We start from the raw sequence: 17,435 nt of genomic DNA on the forward strand, positions 1-17,435 counted from the left end.
AGAAGGTCAAAACGTTGTTCGCTCCTCTACATAGTGCTTTGTCTACCAATACCAGCCGTTTTTTTACACGTATAATTATTATAAATTGTTTATTACTTTAACTGTTTGAATGGCAGTGAAAGTAACTTCCAGGTACTAACTTTTCAAACACTTATTTAATTTTTATATTCATTTTCAAATAAAAATCATATATTACATATAGGTACATATACGCAGCATACAAACATACTTACATTCATCATAAAAACCATATATCCTGTTGATGCTGGCACATTCATGATTTCCACGTAGGAGAAAAAAGTTTTCTGGATATTTTATTTTATATGCTAATAAAAGGCATATTGTCTCCAGAGACTGTTTCCCCCTGTCCACATAATCTCCCAAAAACAAGTAGTTACTCTCTGGAGGGAATCCACCATATTCAAATAGACGTAAAAGATCATAGAACTGGCCATGAACATCACCTGAAAAAAACAATATCAAAGACAAAAATAGCTGAAATGCATTCATTCAAACAAACATTCTGTCCTACAAAGCTAAAAAATCAAACAAATTTTAAACAAGTTAGAGGCTATTCTTATCTTAATATGGGGTCATTCCATGCCAACTCATCCAGAAAAAAATAACTTTTCCCACTTCATATCATAGACTTTCTTGAAACAATTCAAGCAAACCCTTCATTTTGATTTATTCAGCCATGCAAATTCCTAAAACTGTACTGCATGGCTGAATAAATCAAAATGAAGTTTTTGCTTAAATTTTTTCAAGGAAGTCTATAACATGAACTGGGAAGCCCTAGGTGAGTTGGCATGGAATGACCCTATAGCATTTAGAACAATACCTAGTTTGGTTAATTATAATCCAGATAGGACCAATGAAACATCAATTATTTTACAAAATTTTACACTGTTTCCTGACCTAAAATGTTTGTTAGGTAAATAAATCTAGCTCATACTTGCTATTGTGATGACATTAATATGAATGGAAGCTTCTAAAATAGAACAGTTATCAAATATGGCATATTCTTTGTAAGGGAAATATGGCACAAGTGTGCCTGAAAAAATGAGAAGTGTGCAATAAAAAGATTAATTCAAGTGATATTTTTTTTTTATTAAAGATTTTTGAAAAGATACTCTAGTAATCAGTGATGTCAAGAAAACACACTTGTAGAGAAAAATATATAGGTAAAAACGGCTCGTTTGGGTTCAGAACATTGTTTTTACGTAGAGGAGCGAACAATGTTTCGACCTTCTTCGGTCACCATCAGCCGTTTTTAAATACATATTTATACTCTAGTAATTTTTTAGAACCTGAACAAAATATTAAAATTGAAACTTATTTTACAATTAGATAATTAGTTGTTCTTAGATTGTAGTAAACCTTACCCATTTTTTGGAAAATAACTTCTGTTATAAACTTTAATAAAAACTGTATGAAGATAAAAATGTACAACTACCTTTAATTACCAGTTAACAAATTAATTGTGAAATGATTTTGTCTATTAGCCTCTATTATGTGATACATTTCATTATTTAATAAATAAATCTAAATTAAAAATGGGAGAAAACATTAACAAGCCCACTGAAATTTTAAGTAATTGGTAAGATATCTATATAACATTATCAAAATCTCAACAAATCATGAATACTAAGGCAAAAATATTTAAATTAATTTTCAGAGACATAAATATTAAATTCTTATCATAAGAAAACTACATTCTGTGTTTAAAAGTTTAGTAAATATTTTACTTAACTTTTGTCTATCTTACTTCACAGTTTTGAATTCTGAACAACACAAATACTGCTATCACAGTTTTATACACTAAATGTATGCCTTTTTCACTGCTAACTAGAGCAGATGTCACTTACCACATATTTTAAGTGGTGCTTCTAGTTCTAAAAGGATGGGTTGACTGAGGAATATTTCTCGTGATTTCAAACACAACCCTCGAATTTCCGCTTCACTTAACTGGACATTTTTACCTGGTCGAGATCCTCTAACTGTAAAAGAATTATAATTTAGAAATGCAACTACAAGTGAGCATACTCAAAGTCCAGACTAACAATACTGAAAATATTTTTTAAACATCAAAATAACCATGCATATGGGTCATTTCATGCCAACTCATCTAGGGCTTCCCAGTTCATGTTATAGATTTCCTTGAAAAAATTTACGCAAAAACTTTCTTTTGATTTATTCAGTTCTGCAGTACAGCTTTAGGATTTTGCATAGTGTAATAAATCAAAATCAAGTTTCTGCTTACATTTTTTCAAGAAAATCTATGACATGAACTGGAAAAAGTTAATTGTTTTCTGAGTGAGTTGGCATGGTATGACCCATAAACTTTAATATACATTCTTGTTCACAGAGAGCTAATTTATGGAATACTTTGCAAATAATGTTATTTGTCCTTGATTTGTAGTTTGCAACAATAAACCACATCTTACAGAAGATTTGTTCATCAATGGTCACAAAACACAAATGCTATAATATTAATTTTTAACACAAAAATCATCATTTATTTTTAAAATATTACATTACTAAACAAATGAAATTTACTTTAAAAAGCTTTTACTCTTCTACAACTTCCCCCTCAATATTTCATACTACTGACTTGCATTATACCCATTTCAGCTAAATAATGGGCCTTTGTGTTTTTTCTCATAGCAAAGCCACATCAGGCTATCTGCTGCATCCACAAATTGGAATTGAACCCCTAATTTTAGAATTGTAAATCCAAAGACTTACTGCTGTCCCAGTAGGGGACTGATGGGTCTTTAAAGTTGAATTACAAAGAACTAACTTAGAAAAACACATTTACTTGTTGTTGTTTTTTTTATTACAAATGTTAAGCTTATTTATTTCTAATGCTTCAATAGCTTTAAGCATTGAAGTCATAACTCGGAAGTTATTGTACTACAAAAACAAATTTCAAAGGAACTTTTAACTCTCAACAGTCAGTCAAGTTAACATTATCTGGTATTGACCAAAAAAACCTTTGGGGCAATCATGTGAAGGAGACAAAATAATGATATGAAATGTTCACAAATTTCTGATTTGAAATATGAAGTGGTCAGCTTAAGAAGAATACGAAAGAAACTTGTTTACGTTTATTGACCTTTATCACAAGTCTTAAATGTTAGGCTTACTGCTTATAAAAGGGCTTACAGAATCACAAAAAAAGTACTGCGACAACGAATACTTAAGAACATGCATAGTGAACTGCTATTGATATCACTTTGTGTTTGTGTTGGGATGGTGTCGTCACAGCCTGAAATATTTTCAACTTTTTAAACGGTAGAGACAATTAAAAAAAGAAAAATGTTAGTAGAACTAGAGTAGACTATAATACTAGTACTACTTACCGTAGCGAGTTTAATAACATTAGTACTACTACTAATGAAAAGTATTACCAATGACCTTGTGAACTTCAATAATATCAACGATCGTTATCTTCTATATTTTAAATTATTTATAGTATAAATTCTACAATTAATGAATATTGAAATTGCATATTATCGAAGCCTCAACAAAACTAAGCCTAATTCAACTGTATACACAACTGCGAGACAAATTTAACTTTCAGCTAAGTTACTTGACTAAGTAACTACCGATAAACGTAATTCCACCATTCGCTAACACTGATAGTAATATAGGCTAATACTGAAAAGTAATATGTGCTAACCTTCCAAAAGTCGAGCAATAATACTATCGATATTTAATTTATCAGAATCTGCCATTTAATTATTATCTTAGAATGTACTGAAAATCATATGATAAAAAATATAGTCCTTGTTGCTTGCTTATTCTAACCCACTACGAATACGAGTTCTTCAACATATACACACAATCATGCGATAAAAAAAACAACAAAAAAAACTCGAACCTATCCTATTTTAGCCTATGTGGCAAATTGAAACTGCAATTAGGCTCATTCTCAATATTTTATTAAAATCAGAAATATCTACCAATATATTACAAGGCTTACATGAAATTCAGAATAATATACATATCATTTTTATGTATTATACTGGGAATTAATTTAGTTTTTGCGAATATCCCCGATTCAACACTTCGAACTTCGTTTTCTATAGTCTTCGATAAAAAAAAAAACAACGACGAACGTTTACACAATCAGAACCAAATTAAAAATTAGGTAGAATAGATAACAGATACTTCACTTTTAAAGGAATAAACGAATGTACACTTTTTAATATATATATTTTTTCATTTTACTTAATTGAATGATCCTTGTATTTACATTGTTTCAGTACAATTCATACAAAATAATAAATTGGAATGTAACTAAAAAGCATTAATATTTACGGCACCTTCACTACTATCAAAGTCCTTATTTTATTTCAAAATAATTATGATATATAAATGTAATATAGGATAGAGTTTGTTTGTTTTTGAATTTCGCGCAAAGCTAATCGAGGGCTATCTGCGCCAGCCGTCCCTAATTTAGCAGTGTAAGGCTAGAGGGAAGGTAGCTAGTCATCACTACCCACCGCCAATTCTTGGGTTACTCTTTTACCAACGAATAGTGGGATTGACCGTCACATTATAGCGCACCAACGACTGATAGGTCGAGCATGTTTGGTGCGACCGGGATTCGAGCCCAAGACCACCCGATTACGAGTCGAACACCTTAACACGCTTGGCCATGCCGGGCTTTCGTATGCTTAAATGTATTGGTAGTAATAACTTCTATGTATTATTTTTATTGTTGCGACTGAAAACACAGCAGCTACAAAGTGGCTGTTTCCTTTAAAAAAGTGCAAAAATCGTAACAGCTTTATATTAAGCGTTTACAACCTTGTGGTATAAATATTGTTTATTGAAGTTGAACTGAGGTAACTCAAGAGGGATATTGAATAAATCTGTAGAATAACAGGAGTTTCGGCTGGGATATTATTAGGAAGTAATACAGCATCTTTGAATCACCAATTCTGAGAAAGAAAGAGACTGGACACAGTTTAATGCATAACATAACAGTCTTTACTAATTCACAAACAGTGAGTATTTACTGTTTTTAAACATGTTTATTGACTCTTCCTTCAGACTACTTGTTCTTCAAAGTCATGTCACAGATTGTTTAAATCCGATGTTCTCAATCTCACAATAAACTTGTAACTTACGTTTAGCCATCAGTGATACTCAGATGGCTAGTCATTCTTATTAAACCATAGACGAAGCTGTAACCTCAAAATATACCTGTCATGTCACTGAAGAACACTGATATTTAATCTTTGCATAGCATGTAACATTATAGCAAAACTAACCAAGAGCAGAATGTGTATCTCCTAGAGAATGACAAAGGTAGTTAGATTCATACAAACAAAATAGTAGTGAATGTAATTTACAGACATATTGAAATATTCTATACGTATACAATTTTCCTAAATATTTTATTAACATTGTTTCAGTACAAGATGCAGTTAAAGATACCTAAAAATACGCTACTAGGGGTTTGTTTTGAATTTCGCGCAAAGCTACGCGAGGGCTCGGCGCTAGCTGTCCCTAATTTAGTAGTATAAGACTAAAGGGAAGGCAGCTAGACGCCACCACCAACTCTTGGGCTACTCTTTTGCCAATGAAAAATGGGATTGATCGTGACATTATAACGCCCCCACGGCTTAAAAGGCGAGCCTATGTGGTGTGACGGGGATTCGAATACAGTGCCTTAACCACCTGGCCATGCCGAGCCTGCTAGCAGTTCTCGAAAGTAACACTTTCATGGTGAATATTGCACCTAAATATTCACTTTTTATCTGGTAGAAAGTCACAATGGAGGGATGATGAAAACATATATTGTATTCTAAAAATCAGAATTATAAACTGGCATCTGCTAATTTGAATCAGTTTTGCAATTGTAATCTCTTCTTTCCAACTGTTCTCAGGCTCTACATAAGTAATAACCAGATGGTATTTGAGAGAATGGTTCCAGGTTAAAGGTAAACTATTTTTGCATTTATCACGAAAATGAAAACAGAGGGCAGCATAGCCATAGATATATGTGTAGAAGAAACCCAATGAATGCTCGGACCAAGAAATTCGTAGGTAATACTGATACATCTTCTGCGAGTAAATAAGGTATGAGCACACACGTGAAGTGAATGAAATTTTATTTTTCCAAGGTAACCAAATTAGCATTACGTCTCTAAAGGTAGTTTTAGAGAATGTTATTGTTGTAACTAGACAACTACGACCTTCTTTACAACCTATGTATAGCTAATCGTCTGATCAACTAAAATTCAACTGATCTTACATCTTCAATCTTGAATTTTGATACTTAAAATCGAATCCTTGATATGTCTGTCTATCTGCTTCTTTAACTAGTTTGTCAATCATCCTCTCTGTTGATGACTCATTAATTTTTGACAGTGCAATGAGAAAAAATGTTACAAGGAAAATTAACATGCCTAGAATTTCATTTGATGAATTATATAGTATACCCATCTGATCTAAAGCCTGCTGGTACTGACCTAATTTTTTATGTGGCTGAATCCATAATTGAATATGTACTGCTTATAACAGCATGTGACATATGCAACCTCATTATGTTGGTTGTTGTAGTAGTCCCAAGGTTTCCAATTCTCTCATAGTTAAGCTACTTTCATCAATGGCAAACTAGCTAGTTCTATTTAAAAACATCCTGGACACATCAGCAATAGCATGTTTTAGTTTGAATGTTAGCTTCAGGGTGCATGATGCTAAGTTTAAGTAGTATGCAGTTGATTGGAATTAGGCACAAAGCTGCACAATGGGCTATCTGTTCTCTGCCCACCATGAGTGTCGAAACCCAACTCTAGTGGTGAGAGTCCACAGACATACTGCTGTGCCACTGGGGTGCAGCAAGTATGAGAGATTAATCCAATAATTTTTTTTAATTTCATGTCACAAAAATCTAGTAAATTTGGAACTAATGAGAGAAGAAGATAAATTATAAATACTACAGTCAGTGAAGCACTGAGGTAGTGTTTTACTAAACATTGGAATGGCCACTAATAAGAAGTTTCAAATTCAATCAAGTACTGAGTTTTTATGAAGTATTTGAATGAGTAACAGGTATAACATATATTCAATTTCTTGATACACTCCACAAGACTTGAAAGCATACAAATACCTTTCTTTACATTAGTTATAGTATTGGCAACAGTGAATAACAGTAAAGTCAGTTTGTAGAAATATTAAAGAAAAAGTAATTTATTATGTGAACCAAATTTGTCATTTTTAGCTAATAATTTGAATGGTGCATCCTCAATACATTGCATACGTAAAAACAAACAAAAGAAAAATCTAAACCAATATACATAGAGATGAAAAAATTCACTTTTAGTAACTGAGTAAGATGATTGGATACTTCATCTGATCTGATGAAGCCCTGTACTTGCAACTTGAAATGTTATCCAAAAACTACTGAGGCAGGTATAGTCTATAGAAGTCTTCAACCAAGTACCACCTTCTCTGTCTTAACTTCTTGTTAAATAAAAATTAATTTTTCCACTCCTTATGTAACAGGAACATAAACTAGACAATAAGAACCTTTTATTATGATTATTTAGAACTACAAAAAAATGTTAAATCATTACAAACCTTCCTAGATAATACTTGCATTTTAATTTTTTATTACAAATCCATTTTCTAAATATTTTGAACAAGACAGAAAAAAAAGGACACACTCAATTAGTTTCATACATTTTTATTATTCTTATGGTCTCAAACTAGTGAGATACATGACAGGAAAACTGTAATAGCATAGGTCCAACAGTCATGAAGGTTGAATGGACAATGCTGTTTTCAAACTAAACTTAGGTTGGAAAATACATTTCACAGACAAGAAAATACATAGTTAATGATGATGATTGGAAAGAATGAATTTTAGTTTGTTAGTGTAACTTTATAACCAAAGCTCTCTCTTAATTTCTCCCCCCCCCCCCTAAGACATTTATCCTTATCCAAATCTTGATTTTTCTATGCTAAAACATCAAGTAAATTCAATAATATAGATATTTTGACCATTCTTTATATCTTTGATTAATCAACAAATGACTAATTCTTAGTCTACTGATTAAAGTACATTCAGAAGTAAAACCAGTAGTTTTAAATTAAACTATTCCGTGGAATTACTTTCTAACCCATTCTACACAGTTATGTAGTTATAACAAAATTATAGTTGAAAATAATTTTTCAAGAATAGATTTTAAAATATTTGCAGACCAAGAAAAGCCCTTATAACAAATACTATATTATTAACAGAATCTAAGATTACAATAGTAAAGAGGAAGATTGGAATTATTGGGTCTACACATCTTCCACAATAATATAATTCAGGATAAGTGATTTCTTTCACAGTGCAACATATATTCAATCAATAATTTTCTGGACACCATGAAATGGCCATGTATAAGATTTATACTTGACAAGCTGAAAGTTACATAAATTTGTTATCTTTATATCAACAACAAAAACACTATATTTAGATCTGTACACCCACTAGACTTCTTATAAAAACAGTCTCCTCCACTCTTCAGTCTTGCTCCTTGCTTCAGTGAACAGTGTCCCCTGGTATCACACACAAAATACTCCAAAATTCCATGACGACTAAATCAAATCATTAAATTAGTTTTATCTGTGCAGGAATAAACTTGTGGCACAAGTAATACCTACAACCAATAGCTCTGACACTTCTAACAGGAGAAGCCTAGACAAACTATTAACTGAAGCAATGTTGAATGAGCTTTAGCTCTTGTTCATAGGTAATGTTTTTCTGAAGCTGAGAGGAATGGGTTACATTAGATTACATCCCATAGCTTTGATAGCCTGGCATAGGTTGGTTAAAAGGCTGGTACCCTGGTCCCACCATCATCGGCCAGCTGTTAACATCAACTGGGGTTCAGGAGCTAAAGAGACAAAAGAACAATTTTAAAACGTAATAGTTTTTAATCCTTTTTTATATTTTTTGAAATAAAAATTTTTCATTCCTGATTGAAATATTGCAAAATCAAGACTACAATATATATTGGAAAATAACTGACAAAAATATCTAAACTTACCATAAACTATTGGCTTTTGATCATTCTGGGCAGATTCTTCTAATCTTTCATTTTCTTGTTCATCTAATTTGTCCACCTAAACAACAAACAATTATTCTACATTAATTATTCAATGGTACTTATAATACAGAAACAAACTGAAGAACCTGCACAAATTTGTGTTTGAAATACAATACATTGTTGTTAGGCCTATCTTGTACTCATTCTATATCCTAGCATTCTATTCATTTTCTTGGTTTTCTACTTCTGACAATTGAAATATTTTTATACAAGATATTTAATTACAAACTTTCAACATGTTGAACTAATGCATCATTAATGTCTTAAGACCTTTGACTGCAATATTATATTCAGAGAATACATTTAAATACAAACTGTTCGTAATTATTAGTTTGCACATTTCATATTCTTACAACCTTAAAAAACCACACAAAAATCATGATTTATTCCAATAAATTTAATTATATCAACACGGTCTCATTAATGTTTTTCTTTTTTTAAATATTACTTCTTTCAGGTTGGATAAATCATAAGCCTGGGTTGAAACAAAAGTTTAAACATGTTTTGTCTCAGACAGAAGTGTGAAAGATTATAGTATAAAACATCATGTTAAGTTCTTAGGAACAATCTCTCCATTTTTATCAATTACACAAAAGATATTTAATATTATTAAATAGGAAATCATCTCTTGAGCAACAAATAATGATGTACCTTTGTGACATACTCTTTGAGGACTTGAATTAAGTATGGCATGACAAAATCTACGATTCCATGACGCCAAGAAAGTTCCAGAATCACATCAGGATGGAGAAGATAGTAGCAATGGAATAGGCATGCAGCAAAACATTCATAATTCTTTTCTTCAAGGAACCAGGCCAGCAGTTCTTCAGCTATATCAGCCATTTTAGACTCGGAAGCATATTCCATTGCATCCTAACACAAAATTAAAAAATAGAGCATTCATTCATATAATTACTTTTAAAGGATTAACATTTAATGGATAAAAAATGAACAAAAAGAGACAGCCCACTTAGGATAACCAAAGTGAAAGTTCATGCATGTAACAGTAAAAGCAAGACAAACTTCACCAATTAGAAAAATAAATAAAAATGTGTTTACAATACCTATTTATTTTGTAAAAACTAAGCTATCTTTGAATACCCTAGTAACAAGTAGAATTGATACAGTACTCTGGGGATGGCAAGATGAAGCAGTTAGTGGTGTTTTATGCTGTGGACAGCTTAACCAAAAGTAAATTAACTTTTGACTATGAATTTTCAGCTCTATGTGCAATGTTAATTGCATAGAAGGCATAACAAATACATATTCTAGCCAATAATGATTTATCCACAAGAAAACTAACAAATTAAGAGGTACTGTCATTCCAAAAACGTTTTTATTCCTCATATTTAAATGTACAGTTTTTCTACATTGTGTTAATATGATCCCTGGCACCATTTTTAAAACCTTTTCTGTGTATGGCACTGCATTACATTCAAAATTTAATTAAACCACTTTACTAACAATATATGTCAATGAAATTAACACGCATAATGCATGTTATAATTTGAATTTTTATGTTATTCATGTTTTAATTACTTTGAAAGCAAACTTTTAAAAATACTTAAGCTGGAGTTTGTGTCATGTTATCAATATATATACTTTGAAAAATTTCAACTTTAGCAGCAGTTCACACTCAGCCACAAAATATGACAATCTGCATAAGTATGTCCTATTTGACACGCAATATCCAAACTCTGCAGCTGCTTTCTCTGGGAAACAAAAACACATTAACCAACCCTTGAGAGTTGCCATGCCCACCTTGACTTGAGATCCACAATGTACATAGTTGTTAGAAAGAGCAAGGTTTACACTATACCCTAACCAATGGTTAAACTTGAAATTGGCACAGTTTTCATCATGGTATACATATAATTGCTGTTCAGATTGTTGTCTGCTTGATTAAATATAGCACTTAAAGTGGTTTCTTACCTAAATATCCTATAGTTAGAGATAAATTGTATTTTGGTCTTAATTTTATATTTTAGTAATTGTGCATTATGTGCATCTTAAAAATCATATTTGGATGGCTTAATAACTTTTATTAGTTTAATATGTTACCTAGATTTTGAAAGGCTATAAATAAGATGGTGTATATAAAGGTAGCTGTTTTAGGTTGATTTGATTTCTTAACGTTTTTTTGTATACATGTACAACCACTCAAGGAACAGCAAAATAGACCTGTTTTCTAAAACAAATAAACTACATTTAATACCAAAATCTGATGTGTGAATGACTGCTCTGAATTACTACTAGCTCTCACTAGCTCAGGACTAATAATTCAGTATAGAATTTTAATGCCAAATTAAATTACTGTTATCAAAATGTGAACAGCAAATACCTTAAACAGCCTATCCTTCTTACAAAGTTCTACTGACTGTTTCCAGCGATTATTTCCTTTATACAAGTATGCAGCAATACGTCGAAATTCAATAAGTTCATGCTTTTCTAAGCATTGAGCAAGAGCTATATTGTCAAAGTTATCAAAGGCATCAATGGATGTTCTAAGACCCTGGAAATCTTCTTCTTCAATAAGGAGACCATTGAGAGCTTCGTTAATAGCCTTGTTGTTTAGATTCTGAACTGAACGCAAATATGGCTTTACCAATGGTAGGTGATTTACCTATATTAAGCAAAGAAAAATTATAATGTTGAAAAAGCTACCAAACAAGTAGTACCTTTTCTAATAAAGCAAATTATAAACTTTAAAACTTAACCTTTTCAAGCCAGTTACCATTATATTTGCATTTAAAAAAGTAATCATATATAAAGAAATTATATTTGAAATACATACTACACACAACACCCAATAACTATTGAACAATTTCTGAACATAATTTTTTTTAATCTATTATAAAAGCACAACATGACACCTATATACTTTGCTACTATGCTGCATAACTAAAATGTCATCCTAAAACCCAGATTTCATATTATTACTGAGTATACAATAACAACCTAATTTGCTCAAATGTTCTAAGAAAACATTCTAATGTACTGTTAAACGTAACGTAAATAACACTGAATATTTGTGTGTGATTTTGGCCTTTCCCAAATTTGACTTGAGAACACTTACCCTGAGAAAAACTAGGTAGTTTACATCATAAAGGATGGTGTATTCTATAACAACTAAAGAATAAAGCTTACAATTAAACAAACACAAACTTCTTTGAAGAAAACATTACTCCAGAAGTTAATATGGAATTCACATCTGAAGAAATAAGATCAAACTTCTAAAAGAACTAAAACTACTGGGTTTTTAAAAATTATTATACCTATAAAATGAGACTATTTACTTACACTAATTTATATTCACCTTCTGAATACTCATGCATGGAGTTACCTAATAACAGTATGTTTTTCATGTTTTACAAAAAAATACTGTTGTGAAATGATGAGCAAGTTTTCCATACCTACTAAAAACAGTGTAGAGTGCAAATTAAGTTTTGTAAGCTTTCATTGACAAGATTAAAGTTCAACTTTACCTTGGTAAAATGGTTCACAGCTCGTGTATGATCCATTCGAGCTGATAGGACAAGCAACAAGTCATTAAGTAACATTGGTTTGTAATCTAGATAAAACTGAATGGCTTTATAGTAGAGCTCAATGTTTGCCACTTTGGCTATCATTTCTTTAAAGTGACCCTCTCGCCATGCCTCGCTTGGATGGTTTATCATGGTAACAACTGCATTGTCAAATTCTTCATACTTGTCGTACAGGAACACCAATTCAGCCCATAAGTGAGCTTGTTCTGCTGCCCTCAGCACCTACAAGTTGGTAATTCAAATTATTTTAATATACAAGCATAATATACAGTTCACAAAATTATTTTGATGAGGTCCATCACATCAGATATGGTTTAATCTTATATTTTAAATCAGCCTAGTTCCAAACAAGCCCAGCTTAGAGAAACAAATTAATCAACTTTGTATTTTGTTTTTACCAAAAAAATTGAAGACAATACTAAGTTCTTTATAACTTTGGAGTTATATAAAAAATAACTGCCTTTTATATTACATTTCAAAACAAGGATATTAAAAGCTTCACAAACCTTTCTGGGAATGCACAATTACATATAAACCGGCAAAACAATGTTTTTATAAAAAGCTAAAACCAATGAAACCTACCTTTGGAATGTTAACTCGAGACCAGAAAAGTTCTAAATGTTCTCTCATCTTGGAAGGTTTGTACTTCGAATACAGAATAGCTAACTCTGTGAACATTCCCATGTGAGCTCTTTCTAGACCTATTGTTCAGATGTTACCAATAAAAATGAGGAAAAGTGTAAAAACAAACAACTAAATCAATTGCAAACAAAATATTTGGCTCAATTACAAGATACCAAGCCCCTGATTCAAGATAAATTTTGCAATCACTGAGTAGTTCTAAAAATGTGTAGTTCACAAAGGTACTCAGTCTCACATTTAATAAATTGTTTAAGATACGAGAAACAATAAGTTCCGTTTAACAGTTATCTTTTAACATACACACACTGGCCTTACTGTTGTAATCTTTTGAAAATCTTTTTTACAGTTACTAAGTTTCAAAGACATTATCCTGTGCCTAGAGTGTACAAGTATTCTGCTCTACAACTGGGAATCTGTACTACATTTGAAGGGCATAAGGTCCTACACTACTTACAAGTACGAGCATATGAACATGTAACTGACTGCAAAGACAGATCTACAGATGAACATTACAATGTGTCCATCCAATGAAGATTTGTCCATTTGGCCACTGAAACTGTTGGCCAGCAATCAAAATGAGAATAATAATGAAAATAGGACCACGCCTTACATATACAAGAAGGGTTGATAACTGTCAATGAATGTCCACAAACCCTCTTTTGCAGCCAATTACACCCATATGCCTTCACTTTATACAGATGTCACAGAGCTTCTTTATTTTTGGACTTTGCATTAAAACAGCACACTCTGTATTGAATTGCACCATTCAGAGAATGAACTAAATATGTTGACTAACCCTGTACAATTTCAGTATTTTGAAGCTGATAATGTGACAATGTTAATTATTGGTTATTATAAACATTTTTACAATACAAAAGGATAATTCTAATGAATTACATTATATACTTTACATTTTCTGAAAAAGCAGAATCTAGAACATGATATAATAGGTATATCACCATCTCAATATTACAGTAACAAAAGATGAGTGAATTAATCATGATTCACCAATCTCCAAACAAGTACCTTGTAATAAGCAACAAATAAAACACAATAAATTGTTTCTAACACACCTAAAGCTGCTTCTAGGAGACAAATCAGTTCTTCAAAATAGCCTCTATCTTGATAGTAGTTGATAAGATCTTCCAGTTCATCAGCATGTACCACTATGTGAAGCCCACACATCTGAGCAAGACGAAATTCTTCACTATCCACACATGCAAAACATACCTAAGAAAGAGAAAAATTTAAACCTAATATTATAACAGATTAATATGCTATCAAATTTAGGCTTTTTAGAGTATTAATAAATATTACAATTAACTGCCTAAATAACAATATATTACAACACTGAAACAATTTCATGTATGTTGTTTAAAAGCAGGGTTAGTTGGAGAATTGTACTTAATATTTAATGGACTTCCTCCACGTGTTTAAAACCCATCTGATGACAATATTCTGCACTAAAGAAGCATGTCTTCTGGTGAATAAGGTGATCTAATCTATTCTAACTAAAAACCTTTCACATAAATCTCATGCATATTCTAATAAATTATTGGATGAAATAGTAATTTCTGTGAAGGTTAAAAAACCAAAAACACACTGTGTATTATTAATTTTTACAAATGTTTTTCTTAATTTATTTTTGAAAGGAAAACAGTAAATACAGTTTCTGTAGTTTTGTATCTAAATATCTTAAAATATCAAATTTAAAATAAAATTAACAATTTTCCATTACTGCTACACAGTAATTTCTATTGCAGTTCCCATCTTCACAATATCTATATTGTTGTCGCATATAATATGAACTATAAATGTATACAGAGAGAGTAATTCTAACATCATACCTCTTTCCAAGTGCGCGTGGAGTTTGCTTTCCGAGCACTGTCTACAGCTCCCTGAAACTCCTTCAAGTGAACAAGGGTAATGGCTAGTCTAGCAAAGTTGGACACATTATTATACAACAGCTTGGCAGATTCATACAGGCCATCATCAAAGCAACGATCTCCCAATCTAGAAACAAACCACATTATGCAACAATGACTCAACCCAAAATTTCAAAACGTCTTACACATATTCATAAAGGTTTAACATAATACTGCAGTTATATTTCTCAATAAACAAATGTATTACTTCATTTTACTGTTTATCATCAATAAAACAAAACATTAATTGAATACAGTCACAATTTTTGCTTCTTTATTGTTTAGTGAATGGCAAAAACATAGGTTTGTTCTATTAACTTTTCAGTAAGTAGTCAATTAGAATACAGTTGTATCTTTATCCCTCAGTCAGCAATTACCTAAAACACAGTTTAACACACAACTGTTGGTTCTTCAATCTTCTGATAACAGTACGTTAAAAATCATACTTTATGATAGAGAAATGTGTACATAATTAGATGTTTCAAATAATTATTCGGATATATAAATAACTGTTCATTATATTCCTAAATATTTAAATTTTAGTAGACTTTAATACACTTCACAGAAGTATACAAACAATTTAAATATAATTTCAAATTATTATTTAGCAATGAATTGAAAATCTACTTTTTGAATATCGGCATGATTTGGACTGGAAATAAATTCTTCCAAGTCTGAGAGTCGATTTGTCTTGGCGTAGGCATAGATTAATTCAGATTCCACATTTGATTCCCGAGCTATTTTTCTAGCCATTTGAAGGAACCGAACCAAATCTTCCCAATTCTCTGTAGGGAAAGAAGAAAACTTAAGTTTAAAAAATATATGGCAAAACAACTGGGAGAGGAACATATATGAAGTATGCACACATAACAAATATTAGATGTGGCATTATGGAAGATGTTTAGCACTCACACACCCAACAGTATATCACAATTCCAGGAAAGGTGATTATGACAAGAGAATATACCAACTTTTTGTATGGAAAAGCAGAAAATCCCAGGGCAATTCCAAAGGTGAGTATTTCTAACATTATATGAAGATATAAAACATTTAAATAGCACCATACCACACAAAACAATGACAAAGTCTCGAGGCTAATTTTCCAGTACCATACTTCACTTAATAACAGAAGGCAAATGATAGCAAGTTGAACATTTTCTAATCAAATTTACACAAGATCATTCACAGTTTTTCTTTGTAAAGAAACAAACTGTTGCAAGCTGCTTCACAAACATAATGGTGAGAAAAAAGGTAAAAAGGCAAAAAATGGAAAGTTTGTTACAATACTAAATGTATGTACTTAGTGACAGCAACAATAGCATAATATCAACCACATGAGAATACAGATTTTTGTTGGCTCTTACGCTTAGTGCAAGATACTCACCAGTATCATGGAGTAATGGATTACATTTTATGGCATTTTGTATTCAGATTACAAAATATTAGTAACAGTATTATGTTACAGTTATTCATTCTGGACATATTTCAATTACTGATATTTTCAAAAATATGACATTACTTCTAAATGATTTACAGAAAAATGTATAAATGTAAAAAATTTGCAAGAAAAGTGTAGCTGGAAATTGCAAGCATATGTTTGGCCCCACTGGTTGTAGTTCACAGTATTGTATTTATCTTCTAATGCAACGAAGCTAAAGCTTGAATGATTCATGTCCATTCAGTCAGTAAAAATAATGGAGGCTGCCAGATGTTTTTCTGTCTTGGAAGTTTAATGAGTTACTTTTCTTGAAAGAAGAGAACAAATATATAAAAGTGAAATAAAATCTGTTTGCAACAACAGGTCCTTTCTGCCTCAAAGAACTTACTTCAAATTTAAAAGTGTCATATGTTTATATAACCTAAACTAAATAATACAGATCAAGTGAACTGTACATTTTTCTTTATTAAAACAAAACCAGTTCTATTAAAATATGCCTTAACTTAAATTGCAAACAATAATAGATATGGATGCTATCTGCATCATGCTCTTACTGATTACTTATTGAAAATGATAAATCAAATGACGGTATATCGGGATGCTATCCACTGAGTATCTACATCCCTGTATGTGCACTGCAGAAAGTCAATGTAACTACTTTTCTCTCTCTTGTTTTTTTAACAAACTGTTTAAATGAACATCATGCAAGTACCAACAATTTTACCATAGAGCCCAGTGTCATTTTCAAAATCCTTTCTGCATGCAG

The 17,435-nt window shown here is 31.4% G+C and overlaps 1 protein-coding gene and 1 pseudogene across 4 annotated transcripts in view; both read right to left on the minus strand.

Annotated features, from left to right (window-relative positions):
* The window catches only part of LOC143241085 (serine/threonine-protein phosphatase PP1-gamma catalytic subunit B), a 33,717-nt gene extending 29,838 nt beyond the window's left edge, over positions 1-3,879 (minus strand). For 2 of the 3 annotated variants that reach the window (XR_013022174.1, XM_076484608.1), the window contains exons 1-3: positions 3,686-3,859; positions 1,869-2,000; positions 234-464 (exon numbers count right to left, since the gene is read on the minus strand). Coding sequence is in view for 2 of the 3 variants with exons in the window: in XM_076484608.1 (XP_076340723.1) it covers positions 234-464; positions 1,869-2,000; positions 3,686-3,740 (418 nt within the window). In the remaining variant the exon portion in view is untranslated. Of the gene's footprint in view, positions 1-233; positions 465-1,868; positions 2,001-3,685 lie in introns of all 3 variants that reach the window. The other variant, XM_076484607.1, reaches the window with a different exon arrangement.
* A 4,844-nt stretch (positions 3,880-8,723) lies between these two features.
* LOC143238017 (clathrin heavy chain 1-like) overlaps positions 8,724-17,435 on the minus strand; it is a 70,616-nt pseudogene continuing 61,904 nt past the window's right edge. Inside the window, exons 22-30 of the transcript XR_013020381.1 lie at positions 15,858-16,016; positions 15,154-15,317; positions 14,380-14,536; positions 13,247-13,365; positions 12,605-12,886; positions 11,461-11,742; positions 9,771-9,992; positions 9,060-9,135; positions 8,724-8,906 (exon numbers count right to left, since the gene is read on the minus strand). The product of XR_013020381.1 is annotated as a clathrin heavy chain 1-like (transcript). The remainder of the gene's footprint in view (positions 8,907-9,059; positions 9,136-9,770; positions 9,993-11,460; positions 11,743-12,604; positions 12,887-13,246; positions 13,366-14,379; positions 14,537-15,153; positions 15,318-15,857; positions 16,017-17,435) is intronic.

This window comes from Tachypleus tridentatus, chromosome 13 (genome assembly GCF_004210375.1).
Source record: "Tachypleus tridentatus isolate NWPU-2018 chromosome 13, ASM421037v1, whole genome shotgun sequence".
NCBI lineage: Eukaryota > Metazoa > Arthropoda > Merostomata > Xiphosura > Limulidae > Tachypleus > Tachypleus tridentatus.